Source organism: Ambystoma mexicanum, chromosome 6p (genome assembly GCF_040938575.1).
Source record: "Ambystoma mexicanum isolate Mex_15411 chromosome 6p, UKY_AmexF1_1, whole genome shotgun sequence".
Taxonomy (NCBI): Eukaryota; Metazoa; Chordata; class Amphibia; order Caudata; family Ambystomatidae; genus Ambystoma; species Ambystoma mexicanum.
In genome coordinates this window covers 786,557,185-786,578,246 of record NC_090935.1, presented here as the reverse complement: position 1 = coordinate 786,578,246, position 21,062 = coordinate 786,557,185, and the positions used below count along the sequence as shown (strand labels likewise).

General features: G+C 48.7%; 1 protein-coding gene across 13 annotated transcripts in view; it reads right to left on the bottom strand.

Moving 5' to 3' along the window:
* The window catches only part of CAST (calpastatin), a 757,786-nt gene that overhangs the window by 20,762 nt on the left and 715,962 nt on the right, over positions 1–21,062 (bottom strand). For 8 of the 13 annotated variants that reach the window (XM_069627659.1, XM_069627656.1, XM_069627657.1 and 5 more), the window contains one exon: positions 12,233–12,307. The exons of the other annotated variants lie outside the window; for them this stretch is intronic. In XM_069627659.1, the coding sequence (XP_069483760.1) occupies positions 12,233–12,307 (75 nt within the window). The remainder of the gene's footprint in view (positions 1–12,232; positions 12,308–21,062) is intronic. 13 annotated transcript variants of the gene reach the window in all.

The following is a 21,062-nucleotide window of genomic DNA, read 5'->3' as shown; positions in this document are numbered from 1 at the left end:
GTGTGCATCTAGACAGTAGTGTTTTGTAAAGGTGTGCACAGATTGGAAGGATTTTGAAAGAACGTTGGCGGTTCTATAGACTGGTTTACGTGGAATTTCGATATGAATTTCGGAGCAAACCTTGGGTGCGTGCGTAGAACCACCTTATCTCTGGAACTGTAACGAAGGGGTCTAGAACAGAAAGAGCCTGTAGTTCACTTATTCTCCTGATGGAGGTGATAGCTATTAAAAAAGCAGTCTTCAGAGTGAGGTCTTTAAGAGATGCTTTGTGCATGGGTTCGAATGGTGAGCCCATGAGTCTGGTAAGTACCACGTTAAGGTCCCATCCGGGAGCTGGGTCAGCTATCGGGGGGGTGTATTCTCTTTACTCCTTCCATGAAGGCCTTTATAACAGGGATCTTCCACCACGACACCTTGAGTTGGGAAGTGGTGTATGCAGAAAGTGCCGCTAGGTGGACTTTAATGGAATTGAACACTAGACCTGAATCCAATAAGTGGGTCAGGTATAGAACAATATGTGTGGGAGAGCAGTCAATCGGGTTGATGCTTTTTCCTCTGCACCAGATGACAAATCTCTTCCACTTGCTAGAATAGCAGTGGCGAGTGTTAGGTTTTCTGGCTTCCCTGAGGATGTCCATGCATCTCTGCGGGAGCTGTAGATGTCCGAATTCTATGATCTCAGGAGCCAAACTGCTAGGTTCATGTTCTGGGGGCATGGGTGCAGGGTCCTGCCCTTGTCTTGTGACCGCATGTTGTACGGGCAGGGGAGTTTCATTGGGGGAGATAGAGACATCTCCATTAAGTGAGCGAACCATGGCTGTCGGGCCCACATTGGGGCCACCAGTATCATGGTCACTTGTTCCTGGTGCATCTTGTGCACCACCTTGTTGAGAAGGGGAGTCGGGGGGAAAAGCGTAAACAAATTTCCCTGACCATTGCATCGACAGACCGTTCCCCTTGGATTGGTTCTGGGGGTACCTGGAGGCGTAACTTAGGCATTGCGAGTTCTCCAGGGTTGCAAATAGGTCTATTTCTTGGAATCCCCATTGTGTGAAGACGTCGAAGACGATGTCTTCGTGCAGTCGCCATTCGTACTCTTCGGGCAGGGGGAAATCTCTGCTGAGTTTGTCTGCCAGCAGATTGCGTTCCCCTGGTACATGTTGTGACAGTAGGAACATGTTTTGTTTGAGAGCCCACTTCCATATATTTTGGGCCAGTTTGGACAGTCCTGGAGAGTGGGTCCCCCCCTGCTTGTTGATGTAGTACATGGCTGTGGTGCTGTCTGTAAGGACCAACACAGTCTTGCCCTGTAGGTGTTCCTGGAAGGCTTTTAGCGCCTTGAACACAGCTAGTAGCTCCAGTAGATTTATGTGCTTGGATGCTACGTTCGGAGTCCACACTCCGTGAGCAGTCTGATGGGATAGGTGAGCCCCCCATCCTGTGAGGGATGCGTCTGTGGCTAGAGTGGCCTCCGCCGCGGGTGTGGCAAAGGGTTTCCCTCTTTCCAGGTTTTCCTTTGTCCACCACCGTAGCGAGAGAACCAAGGCCTGCGAGACCACCACTAGATCGTCCCATAGTCCGCTGGCCTGACACCACTGGCTGTTGAGCCACTCTTGCATAGGGCGCATGCGCAGGCGCGCGTGAGGTACCAAATAAATACACGACGCCATCATGCCTAGCAAACGCATTGGTTTGCGTACCGTCACCTCTCGACCGGTCACATATTGAGGGATCTGAAACAGCATGTTTTGGACCCTCTCGTTGGAGGGGAAGACGAGGCCGTCCTTTGTTTGAATTAGAGCCCCTAGGAATTGTTTGACTTGGCTGGGGTCTAGGCTGGACTTCTTTTCGTTGATGGAGAAGCCCAACTGGAACAAAAGGTCTACAGTCTTTTGGGTATTGGAGAAGCATGTTTCGTAAGAATCCCCTGTTATGAGCCAGTCGTCGAGGTAAGGGTAAACTGGGATGGACAACCTGCGCAGGTGGGTCGCTGCCACTGCCAGTACCTTCGTGAATACCCTTGGTGCTGATGCTATGCCGAAGGGTAGCACTCTGAACTGGTAGTGTTTGCCCTCTATCATGAACCGGAGGTATCTTCTGTGCGCTGGCAACATTAAAATATGAAAGTATGCATCTTTCATGTCCAATGTTGTCATGTAATCTCCCTGTGATAGCAGTGGGATCACTTCCTGTAAGGTCACCATACGAAACTTCTGGGGTTTGATAAAATTGTTCGCTGGGCGCAGATCTAATACAGGGCGCATGGTTAGATCCTTTTTGGGTACAAGGAAGTACACTGAATAAATACCTTCCGTTACCTGAGATAGAGGCACGACCTCTATGGCTCATTTTTCCAGCAGTTGTTGTACTTCTTGGAGAAGGATGGCAAGGTGTTCCGGTGTCATGCGTCGTCCCCTCGGGGGTCTGTAGGTTGGGGAACTGTTGAATTCAATGCAGTATCCGTTGGCTACGGTGGAAAGTACCCAGCGGTCTGACGTTATTCCCTCCCATGCTGGAAGAAAGGATGTTATCCGGCCCACGACCGGTGTTGCATGGGAGGGGACGCGAATCTTCGCGTCACTTGGTGTTGCTGGGGGCTTGGGAGCCTCTGGGGGTGGACCCCCGACCTCTCCCTTTGCCCCGGCGCTGGCCTCTTTGGCTGTACTGCCCACTATTGGTCTGGTAATTGGTGGCAGGGTACTGTTGCTGCTGATTCTGCTGTTGGCGTTGGCCACGAAAAAAGCGTTTGTTGCCATAGCCGCGTCTGGTAGTGGGTTTAGAGATCTGGTCAAGAGTTTTGATAGTATCAAACTCTTTTTTTAGCCATCTCCAGAGCCTCATCCACCGCTTTCCCAAAGAGGTTTGAGTCTTCAACATGTTTATTTATTAAAGACGCCTGTGTCTCCGGTTTGAACCCTGAGTTGCGCAGCCATACATGGCGTTTTAGGAGTATTCCCTGAACCAGGGAACGTCCCGCTGTCTCTGCAGCATCCAGAGAGTTCTTTACAATACTCTGGTTGACCTGGGTTCCTTCGCCAATAGTTGATAGCAGGCGTATACGTAGTGGTTCCGGCGCTTCTTCGGCGTCTTTGCGCAGTTTGGCCCACTGCGCGTCCGCGTCGCTAGCTAGCAAAGAATTGTTGTTCGCAATTCTTGCCGAAAAGGCAGCCGAGGATGTGACTCTCTTTGCAAGGGCATATAAACTCTTGCCCTCCTTGTCAGGTGGTGCCTCACTGGTGGACAGTGGCACCCGTGCCCTCTTCCTTGTATTGGTTACTACAAGGGAATCCGGAATGGAATGTCCCCTGATGTACAGCGGGTCTGAGGGTGAAGGAGTGAAAAGTTTTTCAATTCTTGGATTAACTCCTCTGATTAGTGCGTGTGGATAGCGAAGGGATGATTCTTCTTTTCACTGAAGCGAGGAGGGGAATGGTCTGGCTGACTGGGGGTTTCTCCTTAATTACTCTTTCCACAAAGTCTATTTCAGGAGAGATCTCCCCAGTGTCCAGTTCGAAATGTGCTGCTGCTCTGCGCAACAGGGCATTGAATGTGGGCTGATCGTCAATGGGAGACGTGTTTCTAACAGGTGAATTGTCAGGAGGATTTAGGTTCAGGACATCAGTGTCCGAATATACTGATGGGGATTGCCCAGGGATGAGAAGGTCCTTCTTCTGGATTTTCTCCGAAGCCTTCTCCTACCATGTCTGGGCTGTCTTCCAGACCTTCCTCCTGGTTCTGTCCCTCTTCATCGTCCACAAATTCATCCTCCTCCTCCAAGTATTGTTCCTCACCAGTGAGGTCATACACATTATGGAAGTCTGAGGCTGTGTCCTGCTGGGGATTGACTAGTCTCGGATATTTGGCCCTGGGGTCCTCCTGAGGCCCTTCTCTTGTTCTCTTGGGAGTGGGAGGGTTCTGGGTCTTCATAAACCTCTCCATTCTCTCCATGCAGAGATGGAGCCTTTCCATGGTTTCATGGGGAACCCCTGAGCGGTCTAGCGGGGGAAAATTAGTGTCAGCTAGCTGAAAACGGCTCGACCTCTCCCATAACGTCGAGGAAAGTGTCCCGTCGCCTTCCGAAAAGCCTTCCGGTGTGCTGGGGGTCCCCCCGACTGAAGGGGGTAGTCCCTGTCTTTCTTCGGGCTTTTTCGGCGTGTCTTTCGACCTCTGCGCAGCGCTCGACGTGTCTTTCGGCGTACGCTTCTGGGCGTTGGCTACAACGATCCTCGACAAGCTCTCTGTGACTCGTTTGTCAGCGGAGGGCTGTGGTTTCGACGTTACGGGTGTCGATCGTTCTACGGCGGCGTGCGCTCTCTGCTAGTGCGCGCCGGCCGATGGTTTGGGGGCGGCGCCCTTATTTGCCGAAAGCCCAGTCGCTGGTCGCGGCTGCAGTTGCGAGAGGGGCTTCGAACCTGAACGGTCCGAGGAGGCCGCCGGTGGAACCTGCGTCTCCTTGGGCGCTGATGCTTTCTTCGTCTTTGACGAAGAAGAGCTATGGGTTGTGTGCTTATGTGTGGTATCGTGTGCGTCAGTGTCGCCGGGGTGTTCATCCCCATAAGCAGGGCGTAAGCCGAGCCCGTCGGGGCCGGGGACAGACGACGAAGAGCGCGAGCGCTCTTTAGAGGGGTGTACGACTTCCGTAGCGGAGGTCGTGTTATCACGTTCCTCGTCACGGTCGGTGGTAGCAGCGGCGGGTGAAGGATCGGCCTAGACATAGCGTAGGCCGCCCACCTCTTCTACGGTCTTTTAGAGTCTTTGGCTTCAGAAGCCGACAAGCCGTGCAACCCTCCTCTTTGTGATCGAGGGGCAAGCAGCGGTTACACCGTGAATGCTTGTCCTTCCAAGTAAACTTGCCCTTGCAAAGTGGGCAAAACCTAAAGGGTGTCCTCTCCATAGCCGAGGCAATAAATCGTGATAACGACCACATGGGAAATGAAGGGGAAAAGGAAAGGCATTCTCAGAAAAGAACCAGAGATGTCCCACGACCCCCCTCTCCCTACTGTATTTGGCCTGCGAGGCCAGGCCACGTGTTCGGCAATGCCGAAGGATCTCCTCTGCTCGTCCCCTCCGTCGAAGATCTTGCTCGGCGGAGACAGCTTCACACTGCGTCAAGGGAGGGATCGATATGTTCTATATTAAATAGGAAAACGACCAAAGGTCGAGGAGATGGAATCTGCAATGTCTCTCGAGGAGCTCCGCGTAAAGGCGACCAGTAGCTGGGTGGAAAAAAACACTCTGAGGGACCTCGACGCGTGAGGGATTGTGGGTACAACGCACGTCACTATAGGGATAGTATTTCAGACACGCCTTGTCGACATCCCTTTTCGACTAAGAAAAACAAAATGCAATACTCCGCAGTGACCACTGGATGTCGGACCTATGCACAGCATGTGATTCTAAGCAGATTAACAAACATCAGAAACCTAGTTATCATGTGACAAGATTACATATTTTCCAAATGTCCAGAACTTGGTCCAATACATGTAAATTACTGCCATCACGAAAAAGAATTGGCTGCAGCTATCTGCGATCATAAAAACCTGTTGGACACAATATGCATTGGATTATGTCAAAGGACTGGCAAGTGGAGAGAATGAGTGGCTGGAAATACATTGAAACACTTTGTACAGTCTATACAAATTCAACTTCCCTTGAACCAGCCTAATGGTAGCAGTTGTCAGGAAACAAGGCTAAGTCCAAGTGTGTAGTGGGATGAGCGCAATATACCTATGAAAATGTTCTGTATATTTTAAAGTAAGGTGTGACTGAAGGTTACAGGTAAATAATTTAGGTTCAGAAAATCAAAAATGTAGAGATGGGCATTCCTAGTTCATTATCCTGTCATGTAGCATTAATCACCACAAGGTCCATTGTCAGCAAGACCTTATGGTACCAAGTTTATCAGAGGGTACCCTTTGCATAATTAAGAATTATACTCAATCAACAGGGATTCAGTCTCCCATAGGATGGCTTTTGATTTACTAAATGGGACACTGGTTCTGATAATGCAGTCCTCCAATGTTAGTGAAAGGACCAATATGATATTAACGAGGAATCAAGGGGCTCTTGAGTTGCAGGTATACCAAAGAAAACAAGGAACTGCTGGAGTGGAGGAATGATGCAGCTGGTGTCAGGAGGGGCAGATCAAGGGAATGGGACGTGACTGCCTTGAAACAACACAGAGCTTTGTCATCGGAAGCAACTTAGACTGGTGCTCTTCACAATGGGGCTCTTCATAATCAGTGCTCAGGTTAGAGTAATCCTCCGAGCTTCAGGACTCTTCTTTTAAGAACTAAAGTGCTAGGAAGGGAACATAGGTTTCCACACCACAGCCACATGGTTGCATCCATTCAGTCCTTCTAGAGGCCACACAATCAGCGGGGGCTGCCTCATTCAACTCCTCCTTGGGAGTCTGGCATTCAAGCCTGAATTCACATCGTTCACACAGAGGTTATATGTATGTTTGGCAATTATAGCCCTTTTCACAATAGCCATGACCCTTTATGACCACAACCATATACAATCAACCTCTGATAGAAACAATGCCTACCCATTGAACAGAGTATTGATTTACAGCAGAGGCTCCTGTTAAGAACACCTCGGGGCACCATAAAGTGTTGCATGCTAAACACTATGAATGGAGCTAATAGTCAAGCATAAAAGTCACCAACTCCTTCACATGAATGCCAAATCACCACATGCACACAGCATGCCATTTCTTATTCGCCATGAGTGAATTAACATTCACCAAAGGGGAGCAAACATGTTGAGGCCTGCCACTACAATGAAGGCTGCCGCCAACGAATAGAGCAAATGCAGAAAGCTCTGAGAGGTGACTTTCACAGTGGAAAGGAAAATTAAAAATATATACTTCCTCCTGACTGACACACACACACCCCCCCTCTATACACTTCACATTTCAGCCACTCATCCCAATCTTCATTTCACTGATCCATTTAAGAAAGGAGAGACGCTCTGCTCAAAAAGGGCTTGTCCTGTTCACTGCTGAAAGACTATCCCCACCAGCTCCCCCCTCCCCGCAAACACACTACTCCCACACAGACTCCTGCTATTATTCCCTCATCCTTATTCTCGCAACCTCTTTGCCCCTTTCCCAGTGTTTATAAGGATCTATTGCTGACAATGGTGTCAGATTTTGGCATCATTGAAGCAGCACTCTCCGAACTATACTATCCCACTGAACTACTCTACCCAGTATTGCAGCAGTCCTCTAGCTCTGCCTACAGCCTAGTACAAATGGGTTTCCCATAAGGCTCTCTTTGGCCCTCCCATTTTCTCCCTTTATACAATTTAGCTCAAAGGATCCCGAAGATCATGTTTACACCCCTGTGCGCCCCATTTCATTACAAACAACGCCTTACAATGCTGATGTCCTGATGCACATCCTTCCCTGTCTCAACTTTCAGGTTGAAGGATTAGACCCGTTTGTGCAGATCTAATAGAATGCCCTATACCACAATCTATAGTCTGACACTTGCTTGAGCATCTTAATAAAAGCCATCAAATAAAAAAAAAAACCTTACATAAAGATGTCTCCCACTCTATTTCCACAATCCCCCACGCAATGCTCTCTCAAGGTTACATGTACACGGTGCATCTTGAGCACTTCCTGGACTTATGTCTAATGTTCATTGCAATTCCTGGAATAGTCTTGCAATGCTAAACCACCTACTCCCAACTGCTCTTTCAAATATTGGTTGTGTTATCCACTGAAATTTCCTTTACACTGGTTTACGTAAACTTTGTACACCATTTCCATCTGTGATGCTCAGTGAAATAAAAGACTATTCCTAGCATGTAGCTACATTGTGTCAACATGGGAGGAACATAGTATCTGTCTTCATCAGTTACCAAAGATTTATTATAGAAATACCCTGCATCCTTCATACACAAAGAGGCAAGGGTATTTGAAAAGATGAAAGTTAATCGCTAAAATTATACCGACAAGAATTTTCTTTAAAGCCTCTTACAAAAAGTAAACAAATCAAACAACGTATGGTTAGGGTACTTTATCGCATTCTACTCCACAATAAATAAAAATGAAGATGCTCTCCTCACCCCCGCAATCCTAATTAGATTTAACACAACCTACATAACATGATATGTTGGTCTGCACTGAATCTTGATTTTTGTAATAGATAATGTGACAACAGACTTGATGTAACAACCTTTAACTGCAGTGCCATGCCTTATAGTAGTCCACTTGTCGGTAACAGGGAAAATTATCAATGAAAGGTTTATAGATCGGTTGGTGAAGGCCACACTGTTACATAAAGCCATATCTGGCGCCCAGCATTTGTTATTTTTTTTGGGGTCTAAATCTTAGTACCCGGTGAGAGACAATCTGAATGCAACAAGCATTCTGATTGGCTCTCTCCAGGTCCCTACCTAGCTGGGAATCCCTCCGTCAGGATTCCACGGCCTTTCTCCCCGGCGGGGGGCGTGGCAACCCCTCAGCAAATGATGAGGCTCGAAGCGGGGCCATCCCTGCTCCGAGCTTCACCGTGGCTGAGAGGCTGCCTTCGCCCCCCCTCCCCCGGGGACTCGGGTAATTTTTTAAAAAAAATGTAATTCCCTTCCCTCCTTCCCACCTGCCCCCCCGCCACAACTTACCTTCTTGGTCCTGCGTCCCCGGGAAGCCTCCAGCCGTGTGGAGACTCGGCTCTGCACCTCCACACGGCTGGGGGCTTCCCTCGTCCCCTGCCGGGGATGCAGGTACGTCCCCCCACCCTCTTCCTCCATCCCACTCCCGCCCTCCCAACCCCACTTACCTTCTTTTTGATCCTTTTTCGGGAACTGACGCGCTGGGAACACTTGGTTTCGGGACAGAAAAATGCTTTTAGTGCCCCGGTCACACAAATAATGCGGGCCAGGGTACTAATAGCAATAGAACCCTCACGTCGGGGGCATTACCGACTCAGGTAATGCCCCGGGGCCCATAGGTAAGGCCCCAAGTGATTTCTATTGCTTAAGTAAAAACATGAGCAAAGTCCAATCCAATTACCTCAGGTGAGGATAATCAGGCCAGAATACCACCGTTCTAGGTAAGGCAAGAAAGAGATGGGGCTAAGCAGTTTCGCTCATGCAACCCTAACTAGACATGGGGGTGGGGGCAAAACAGGTACATTTGTGCTCACTCCCTGTAATCAGATTCACTCAGGGACCCCCGTAGGAGTTCCTGAAATTGAGGGGCCTTCTAAATTCGTGCCTTGATCCCAATGGAGGAAGGCCTGAAACCTTGAGTGCAGAGGACACGTCATGCATTGGGTTTTTGGGTCGACTAATTTGCGTTTCATGCTCCGTTGGAGCTGTTCTTTCTGGACAATGTACAGCAGAACTCTTGGGACACACCGACTACTTCACCACCACTCCGGCAACCCACTCAGAGGGGTCCCAGGACACGATGCAAGCAGGGTACAGCAATGGCAACTGGAAGAACATGGCAGGAGGTGACCCTCAGGGCAGAAACAAAGAAATTGGTCTTGCAAGGCCCCTTTTCATGGTAGAGACCTGCAACGTCAGGGAAATGTGTCTTGTTCCACAAGCTGGGAATCTGCAGAGTCCCAAGGTTCAACTCGGGGTGGCGACCATTGCAGAGAAGTAGCCCAGGACGATGTCTGGCTAGCCCAAAGAAGGTTTCCGGGACTGTTTAGAGCGCTTCCATTGACTGGATCTTCGAGTAAAAGTCAGGACTGAATGTTCCAACCAAACAAGGCACTGATGAAGGTCTTCAGAAGATCTGCAGAGACAGGGCTTTGCCGGGCAAGTCAATAAAATTCTGCCTGCAAGCTTCCAGTGATGATGTCCCGGGCTTCAGCGAGCTGCTCAACTTCGTAGGGGTCTGTGCTCAAATGATGAACTGAATAATGGCTGCAGGATTCCCTCTCTAATCCAGAATCTGGGCTAGAGTTGCCCCAGTCCACCAATAGCAAGGATCTACTACACCATTTAAACAATGGCAGGGGCTGTCCAATTTGAGATAGCCTTGGCTACTGCATCTTCCCAGCAACAGACACATTCTGACACAAATGTGGACTGGGTCCAGACAGACGCAGCCCCCCCCAACATTAGGATTCACACACATAGACCTCCATGTTTCTGGCAAAAATGGAACTTCCACCAGAAAGGGCTTACAATGTATGGAAAATCCACCCACTTCAGGACAGGAAGAAGGTCAAACTACAATTCTGAGGCACAGCCATTTTAGGGTATATGGTACTCTAATTGGCATTAAGCAGTAAAGTGTGCAAGACTATAGAAAAGAAAACACTGCAAATGTATCCGCTGCCATCAGCCCCTCCAGAACACATCATGCAAGTAACCACAATGTTACCAAAAACAAGGTTATAGAGACACAAAGTATCTCTACCACACTTCAAAAGAGATGTGTGAAGATAAAGAAACAGGGATTTATACTATAGAGAACCGAGCCCTAGGGACTAATCAGTGCCCCAAAAACAGATGACCTAAGCAAGATAAGTGGAGCAAAAAGGGTTCACTTACATCCAAAAGTTAGGAAAGGATCAAAACAATAGCAAAAGGTAGGGTGCCCATTGATATATATTGAGGGAAAAGCAAAAACAAACAATCTTTCCTGACAGACCTCCAACAGCGGAACCCAGAAAGATAACAGCCACTTGTAATACACCCAGGAACTCGGCCAGTAACTGCTCCCCACTAATGAGGGCCTTTGAAGTCAACAGTCACCTCAGCAGCAACTCATACCTCATTAGGAATCGCTTTTGTAAAAACCTCCACATCATGATTGTGTGTCGAGGATACAGGTTCTGTGCAGTATAGTGCACTCCTTCAGATCCCATCTCATAGGGACTACCCTCTTCAACTGCAGGGACTGTCAATCCTCCAGTTAGACAAAGTGAGAGCAACACCATTCACTATCGCTCAACTTCAGTGCACTGTAACACCTACTGGACTATCAAACCCTTCATATAAAGGCATTAAGAGACCTCGGCTCAACCACCCCTTGGATGATAGTCTACTTATGGCCACACATCTGGGCTTCTTCTACACCAAAGGGTCTTTGTGCCTCCTCACAGTAACCAGCAAGGCTGACATTCTCGTCACACAGCAGGATTCTCTGTACGGTCAAAGTGACAGGTGGGGTCTCCTCTCCTCTTTGCCACTAGGTGTTATTGTAGCCCCTCTTCCTCACCACACCCTCACAATTGGCACTTGGCCTACAGTCTCAGTTCCACCACAGCCATTCATTGTTTGTGCCACTGTCCTTGCGCACTGTTTTCCCATCCGAGCTAGAGCACGGCACTCACAGCAGATCAGCATCCACTCACCAACACTTGTCGCAGGCGCCATTTTGCCTGCACTCCAATAACTTACTTTGTCTTGGGCGGTCCAAGACGGTACACAAAGATGCGCCTGTCATCTTCCACACATTCCTCCCCTGTTATGCACCAACATCAAAGTCTTGGTCGTCCCTGGACAGGCTGGGAAATCCTAAAGAGTAGTATTGTTTCTTGTTTTTTACAAAAACATGGCAATTGGCTTGCGACACATCAAAATAGACTCCACTTAAGATGCAGGAATGGAATCTGAGGAAAGCCAAGTGCTCCTTGCATTCTGCTCCCAAATCTCTTCATACAAGTCCCTTGATTCATTAAGAGCACTTTGCACTTTTGTGCACAAGCAAGGACTCGCTGTTAGTGCAAGGGACCTGCAGCCATCCTCATCATGCATGTTAAGTGCCTGGCACATACCCGACATCCAATATGATCCAGGTCCCCAGCACTCATATGGATGGCAGCAATGGACCATAAAGGCCCATCAGCACGAATTCATTTTCAGTGATTCAAGGTGAAAATGTAAGAAAAGTGCGTGCATTGCATGAGTTTTTATCCGGGTCAAAGAAATCCAGAGAGCAGCCTGATAAGGCTCCTCTTCCCCACTGTGCTCTCCCCTATGCCTGGCCTGCGATGGGAGAGACCAGGTGCAAGGAAAACATCTGCAGGAAAAGGCACATCCTAGCATGCACCCTTTCAAGAATCATAAACGCTCTCTAGCGTGAATCCGCCATTCTCCCGGTAGGCCCTCCATGCTGCACATTTCATGGGTGAGACAAACCTGCCTGTGCATAGCTTTTGTGATTTCTGTGAGATAACAGAAGTGCTTACAAACAACAACAAAACAAAAAGAGCATTACCAGTTCTAATTTATGTTTTATACTTTTGATTCATACCTTTTCTGGGCCCTTTGCTTTCACTTCATTATTAGTGGCCGATCTCGTGGTTGCTACATCCTTTCCACTCTTGTCCTACCAAAAAACCAATATATATTTTGACTATATAATGGATTCCAAGATTGAAACTTCCAACACTGACATTGTTGAACAGTTTGTGAGTGCTACATCATGTTATTTATACTGGTTGATTTCAGTACAGAAATTGCCCAAAAAATTGAAAGTCATGTGTGTTTTCTTGTTTGGGCTGACATATTTCCCTAAATATATCCCTATCTGGACTATGGTGTTCTTCCATTACTGCTCTTAGCTTTACCATTCAACCCCACTGTAAAATAGTCTGCAATTGTCTACACAAGCACAAAAGAAGGCGATTGGCCCAGTCTCACGAGATTCTCGTGAGTTACAAATTCTCGTGCTCTGCCATTAACTTCACAAACAGTTGCAACAGTCAGAGCAAGCAAACTCGGTACCAACTCTAGACCTCTGAAGGTTTTCAGCAGAGATAGTGACAAATCACATTTGACAGCCGTCATACTGCATTGATCCCAAACAGCCCATCTTTTCTAATGGCCTCCCTCTCAACTATCGTACCAGCAACCAGTGAACAAAACTGTAAAGACATGGGTCACATCAGCGGGTAAGATAGCTCAGCGTGTTGAGCAGTTGCTGCTGCGATCTATCTGTGATCTGCAGGTTTGAATCCCGGCATGGCCAACTCAAGCCTTTCATTCTTCCAAGGTCGATAAAGGAGTACCAACTTCGGTTGGCATGATAAATGTATGTTCTATGAACAGCGATTATATAAATAACAAATCATTATTGGCCCTCTCAATGCTTCCATAAACTGGCCACTGGGGTCATTAGGTGTTTGGTGGTATCCCGCCTGCAAATCTGGCGGCATACCATCAAACGACATTCCCGTTCCCACCGTCAGATATCCTGGAATTCCTGGGATATTATAGGATAGAGTCTCCCGACTTAGTTTAAGGCCATGCATCCCACTTAGAGCACTGCGCCATTGCCTACTATTACAAGCCACTTGATAGAAAGACAGGACACCCAAAGATAAAACCTTTAGCCTTTACAGATTATGAGGTTTTACACTGTTGTTTATGCTTGAGATAAACTATCAGAAGGTTCAAGTTACTTACCTGTAACTATTGTTCTCCATGATGGGTCTGGCATGGATTCACATGACATGAATATTCCCTGTCAGGCTGGGAATCTTCAGTGAAAGAAAAATGGGAATCTCAAAAAAGTCCTCGTCTCCAGGTGGCTTTCCAGCTGCATCATGCACTGTCGTTGAATGGTTAGCAGGCCACTGCCAGGCCGGCCGAGAGCCCACACCACCAGAGCCATCGCAGCAACAACAGCATTTCCCTCTGGTGTGCTCCTGCTCCACATTTGCAGGGCTGCTACGTGGAGGTCCATGCACACCTTCATGAGGTCCTACTACGTCGATAGGGATTCCAGGGAGGAGTCCCAAGTCGGCAAGCGGTGCTATGCAACCAGTTTTCTGAGGAGAGTCTGTTTCAGAGGTGAGCGTTTATTGCTTCTGTTTAGCTTTGCCACCTCCCAGGGTTGTGTATATGTACTGCTGTGTAATCGTTATTCATGAGCATGTGAATCCATGCCAGACCCCATGCTGGAGAAGGTTTAAGTTACTTACCTGTAACTATTGTTCTCCAACATGAGTCTGGCATGAATTCCCATGCAAACCTTCCCCTCTGTGGCTCTTTTGGTTCATACTGCCACTTTACATGCTTACCAAATCTGAAGATGGTCACCAGGGGTGGAGCTTAAGGAGAGAACTGTTATTGGATGGGGGCATTAGGACCCAGAGCACAGTGATTGGTTTGGAGGAGAAATATAGTTTTAAAGTGAAAGTGAAACTGGTTTTTCTTTTTTACCGAGGATTCCCCGTCTGACAATGGGGAATATTCATGAGCATGTGAATCCATGCCAGACCGCATGCTGGAGAAACCATGGTCGGGATTGATTTTGTGCTTACGTTAGCTTTCTAATCCGTGCGGAGCGGGGGGCAGCTCGGACACCTGCCAAGCCCATCTCCATATACAGCCATGTAAAGGACAGGCTTTGTGAGCTGAGCCCATGTCCAACAACTGCTCCTGTACGACCACAGAATCCCATGAACGAAGTCCTGTTCGCCAGCCGCGGAATGGACACTGTCCAGGGCTGCAGGAGATAAAACAGAGCCGTATGCGACCTGGTGGCCGTCGAGGGCACTGGAAGCGGACTGGGCGCGGACTGGGCTGGAAACCCACAAAGCGGCGAGGAGATCCCCTGCAGTGGTGGGCTGCGGGCAGATTGGGCACCCGGCCACTGTGAGGTGAGGGGCTCTGAGGTAGTACTCATCGGTCATCTTACGGAAAGTGGCAGACCGCCCTCAGAGCACTGCAGGCCCGTAGACCGGGGCTCCGAGACTGGTTGCCTGCTCACGTGCCGCCACTACACTATAACCAACGTGACGACGCTGCTGACTGGAGAGCAGGGACTGCGGGACACATACAGGCAGTGAGTGCGCAACAGCACTGAAATTCTGCTGGAAATCTGGCGGCCCTGTGTACGTGTAGGAGGGCTCGGGATGGAGTCCGGGCCAGTGTGCGTGCAGAAAGGGACAGGGCCTGGCATGGAGTGAGGGAGAAGGACCTGTAACTACCTCACTGGGCAATACTATATTGCGGCCAGTAATGAAAGCTGGCAGACACTGAACATAATGTCCCTATGCAGAGTACTATGGGCTTTCATGGCATAAGCAGATGATACTGGCACGCTGCTCCTGATTTACCAGTGCCCCCTTCCCTGCTTCTGAGAATTATTAACAATGCACGTTAGCACCCTTCAGAGTGGCGATCAGCCCACAGATGGCATCTTCCTTTTGCAGTGTATGGGGAACCTGGACATCATTGTAGTGACCGTAAGCTTGCTGGAACTGGTGATGATTGTTGCTGCGCTGCCTTGATACTTGCACTCTGGCAGCATGCAGACGTGAACTGGAGCACTGTGGGGCTGCGACTGAACTATCGAAGTTGCCACTGGCAATCTGGTGCCACGACCACGCACGGCCGGGGCTGAGGCTCTAGAGATCCTCCCCTGACACAGCGCAGAGAAGTACTGAACATGACGAAAGGGGCCAGGAACAAGAAGAGAGGCAGTATGGACCGCTTCACGACGGCCACCCCCAAGGCCTCAGAAAGGGGGCGCTGCAGCGATTGCTGCAGCACCTGTCTCCAGTCTCTCAGCAATGATTGTCATAGTATCAAGTATTTGTTGCATACTCGTGGTTCAAAGGGGTTTGGCGCAGTTAACAAGCTTGATGGCATCACTACAACTGTCCCCTTCATACGGGCCCAGGTCGAGAAGGAAACACTGAGGATAATGGAGGCTAAATGCAGAATTCGCACAGCAGAAGATGACATCACTACTCTGCAGACTACCGTGGCATCTTTGGTGAAAGACCAGAAATCGGTGAAGGATGTGCAATGATTTAGAATTAAGGTCCTGATGGAACAATTTGCGCATTATAGGACTAACGGAGGAGGCCACTTGAAAATAGCGGTAGAAGAATTACTCAGATCACTCCTGGGTGACAGAGGGCTATCCCCCACATTTCACAGTCAAGCATGCCCACCGGGCATTAACAGCCAAGCCTAAGCTTGGAGATTACCCCCGGCCCATCATCACCCGAGTCATGCACTACAGGGAGAGACCAGATCCTGCGACGGGCCACAGAACTGAAGGAACTCTGGTATGAGTCTCATATCATCCAGATCTACCTGGACTTCACAGTAGCGGTCCAGCAGGAACACTGCACATTTGCCAGTGTAAAGAAACTACTGCAGGAAAGAAATATCTACTATGCTATGCTGTTCTCGGCGCGTCTCAAGTTTCAGCACAAAAATAAGATGTACTTCTTCACTGTCCCGGCTGAGGCGGTATCCTTTATAGAGACACATATACCCGTGTGTGGCTCCCGACCAGGGGGCTTTACTCCCACTTGAATTCTATGTAATCCTGATATTGCGTGATACAGGGCCATAGTAATGCTTTTAATGATCGGCTAAGCTTTTTGATTCGGGCTAATATGCATTGTGGATGGCCTGCCCTCTCCGAGCGATAATAGCAGTGCCCCTAGCGAGTGTAAATGTACTGTTCAGGGTTGGTTAATGTTGGGGGGGTACGGGGGGCGGCGGCACTGCCACAGTGAGGGAGGGAGAGGGGGGATTCAATGTTGGGTTTGTTAAAATTACACTTGGCGAAGCTTGGGATGGAGCACAGACTGTATATATTTAGTTGCCCAGGTTGGAGGGGATCGTTCGTACACTGCTGGTTTAAACGGTGGGGATGACCCAGAAGGTCTTGTTTCTCAGTTGGAATGTCAGGGGGTGGGGTAATCCGATTAAGCCCCCCAAATTCGTAGCATATGCTAATAGGAAGGGCACACATATCCTGTTCCAGCAGGAAACGCATGCCTTACACCGACAAGCTCTTGGCCTTGCACCAAGCTGGGGACCCCAGTGCTACTATACTACCAATTCCACTAACGCTAGAGGCGCGCTTATTCTGACACCGCACTCTGCCCTTTACACACCTAGACACCAAAGTAGACGCTGATGGTAGATATGTTCTGTTCCATGGAATCCTACACAGGAAGGAAATCTTCTTGCTTAATGTATATGGCCCCAACGTCGATGACCCAGCCTTTTATAGCAAGTTTGAGTTTGAGCTTTGCGCCTCATACTCTTTGGCACAGATTGTGTTGGGGGTGACATTAACACTATACTGGATGCGACGCTGATCGCTCTGGCACCTCATCTCGATCACTATCCAAGGAAGCTCAGGTAATACTGCGTGGTATGCAGACACAGGGCCTCCTAGATGTCTAGTGGACACTGCATGACGAGGATAGGAAGTACTTGTTTTACTCCTCTGTGCACAATATGTACTCGGTATGTGGTTGGTAACTGCCCCCTTGCTTAACACAGTTGTGCAGTGTTCAATACTATCCTGCACCCTCGCAGATCACTCCCTGGTACTTTTAACATTATATCTCCTGACGAAGGGGGTCGACCCCGCCCGCGTGGCGATTCAAATCGGCTGCACTTCTGGACATGGCATTCTTGCTGTATTTGTGAGACCAGGTGGCATGCTTTTTCGATAACAATGTGGGGTCTGCCTCATCGGTGGCGACTCTGTGGCAGACATTTAAGGTGTATGTCCGGGGAGTAGCCTCGTCAGCTGAATTTGGAGTCCTTAAGTGTTTAAGGAGAGATCTGGCTAGGAAAGAGGCTGAGCTGGGGGCACTGCAGCAGCAACGTGGGCTATCCCCAACTCTGGGCCTACACCACGAGATTAAAAAAGCATTCGAGGCATATAGGTACATGGCACAGAGGGTGTTGAGGTTCATGGACAGACCACTAATGGCCAGGAGGTATGGGGAAGCGGACAGACCGGGCCGGACTCTGGCTTGCTTAGTTAAGTCGGCATCAGGGAGTGCCCATATACCCTATGCCCGAGAGCCTGATGATGGATCAATAGCATACACCAACACAGACATAAACAACGTTTTCTTATGACTTCTATTGGGCCCTATACCAACCTAAGGGGAGTGCCACTGAGAGCAACACTGAGCGGTATCTGAATGGGCTTACCCAACACCCTACTGTTCCGTGATACCCGTGACGCACTTGAGGTAATGAACACTTGAAGAAATCCAGTCAGCCATAGTAGATTTGCCCCGGGGAAAGGCCCCAGCTCGGAGCATAGTTTTACAATGAATATTCCGGCTTGCTATCCCTGCACTTACTGCATCTGAGACGAGGCACTCAGGGAGGGAGTATTGCCGGATACGGTACGTAAAGCCATAGTTATACTCCTACTCAAGCCTGACAAGGCACTGGAGGAATGTGGGTCTTACAGACCGTTTTCTCATAAACACAGATGCCAACATTTTTGCCAAGGTACTGGTGTCGCGTTTATCCCCCTACATGCCCCATATGGTTCATCCTGACCAGGCAGGATTTATACCTCGCCAGTTGACAGCGCCGAGCCTCCGACGTCTGTATAACGTTATAGCCCAGATGCCACCCGATCTACAGGCAGTGGCGTTCTCAGTGGACATGCAAAAGACATTCGACACTGTCAGGCCGTTCCGATTCCAGGTGCTGTCCAACTACAGGTTTGGGCCTAGATACATCTCCTGGGTGAAACTGATTTACGTACGTCCCTATGCTGGAGTACACCCTAATGGCTGCGACTCTCCACTCTTGCAGTTAGGTGGGGGAACCAGACAGGGGTGCCCACTGTCCTCATTAATATTTGTGCTAGTTATTGAACCACTGGCAGACAGGATACGAGCTGAGCATAGCTGTGCAGGTATAAGGATAGGGAGGAAGGCAGAAGTTATATCACTATATGGAGACAACATTCTATTGTATATTAGGGATCCCGACAGTAACTTAGCTGGAGTACTCAACACAGTGGTGGGGTTTGGGGCACCTAAACAATAAATCAGAAATATTCCCCTCCCGACAACCAGTATGATAGAGCCCACGCATACTATGGGGTTAAAATGGGCTGCACAATCTATGCGATACCTGGGTATAGTGATATCGCGGACATCTGATCTCACTCGAGAATTGAACTATGGGGTGTACATGGAGGACCTAAGGCCCAAGCTTGAAAGATGGAAAAAGATACCGATGTCGCTAGCAGGGAGGTTATCCCTAATCAAAATGGTGGTATTGCTAAAATTACTCTACATGTTCCACAACACCCCGCTATGGCCTGGCCGTGCGCTGTTTCATGACATCACTGTGGACTGCATCTCTTTCATCTGGGCGGGAGGCATGGCACGTTTGAAGTGGTCACATCTGGCCAGACCCTATGGGAAGGGTGATTTCAATGCACCGACTTTGAACTGTATTACACAGTCGTCCAAAAACACATTCTACCCTCCCGTATACCCGCCTAGAGAGGGTGCATGCTGGACCCATTTCTTTAGCGTCACTGTTAGTCGGAGGTGATTATCAGGCAATACATCAACTTGACCCTATAGGGGCAACCTGGAGAGCATGGAAGAAGCTGAACGCTAGGGTTGTACAGGCCCCAGTATACGACAAGCTTCTCCCTCTATGGGGATTTCAATTGCTTCCTCCCACCATGGACGGCAGTATCGTAAAGACTGGAGTGCAGAGGGCAACCACTCAGCCAGTGATTTATATGTAGAGGGTCGTTTTGTGGACTGGGGGATACTGAAGTCAGCAGTGGTGGATGGTCGGTTACAGCCGCTGTATTATATGCACATGCGAGCTGCATTTCAGATGCAATGGCCTACTTTCCCGGACGAGCTGCCAACACATCTCTGTCTGTCATATCTTACAAAGATCTGCAGTTAAGAAAAGTATGTGTGTTATACAAATTGGCGCAATCTATGAATGCATGTACTACTAGAACTATACGCTCCCGATGGGGTAGGGATCTTCAAGTAGAGTTCACTGACACATTGGAGGGCACTATGCTCACTAATGAAGGGAGTATTGTTGAATTCTAAGTTCAGACTCATCCATTTCAAGATTTTAAATAGATTATATTACCCCCTCCTTCCCCATTAAGGCTGAACCTGTTTTGGACCGACAAGCTAAGCATGTGCCCCAGGTGTAGGGATGAAAATGCAAATTTCCTGAACATGCTATGGTCCTGCCAAAAGCTTTATGAATATTGGGATGCTGTTAAAAAGACCCTGTCTGATGTATTAGGGCACCTGCTGGCTCTGTCAGCCTGTGACTGTATACTTGGCTATACTGGCGGGCTGGGTGTAGTTCAGCGTAGATTCCCAAACATGGGACTGCTGCTGGCCAAGAGGGATATTCTTATGAGATGGACACAAACAACCTCCCACGAAAGAGATGTGGATGAGTGACGTTGTCTGGGCAAACGATATGGAGGAACTGTACATCACCCTGCTGCCAAATGCCAGCTGCCCAAAGGACATATGGTCTGACCTCAGTATGTTTCTAGCCCAGGAAGACCCCTTGTTGTGAACTGAACATCCAACATAACCCACCATAATACTCCAGGGGTATACTAATGTAAACTGTATGATTGTATTACGTTTTGTCATGCTCCACTATTCAATATATGTAGATGTTGTTTCGCATATGCCAAGTGTCAATAAAAACGTTTTTAAAAAACAGAAAGCTACCTTTTGAACAAAAGCTCTGTGGGCATGTAATGCACATGTTCCTGTGCAATGCAACACTCCTCAGCATTTTCTGTTTTGATGTTTGTCAATTTCCCCTATAGTTGGCGTGGATAAGGTGTGCAATGGGTTGAAGGACGGGTGCCCACTTTACTATGAATGAGCCCCCCTGGAATGAAACCAAAAATATCTAGTGCATTTTAATGGGCTAATAGATACCAAGGATGTAGAGTCCTCCAAATGTGTTATATTGTGCACTTCAAGCATTCCTTTTCTTCACCCATTACCCTTCCACCTGCAGACATTTATCTCTCCTTCAATATCTTCCCCATAGCCCTTCACATGCCCCTTTGCCTCAACTTTCCTCCCACAGATTCCTCATCTATGATATTCACTCTCCAGCACCAGCTGCCTTCTGAAACATTTGCCCCCATGGGATGGACAGCAACTCCACATCTGCTCTACTAAGCACCTCGCACCAGAAGCCAGTATATATGCAGCCGCCACGCCCCACGACTTCAGTTCTGGCTTTTCCACTAGCACTCAGTTACGGAAGGACAGCAGGATCGGTGAGGTGTACAGGGTAACCGTCAATGGGGGTGGGGA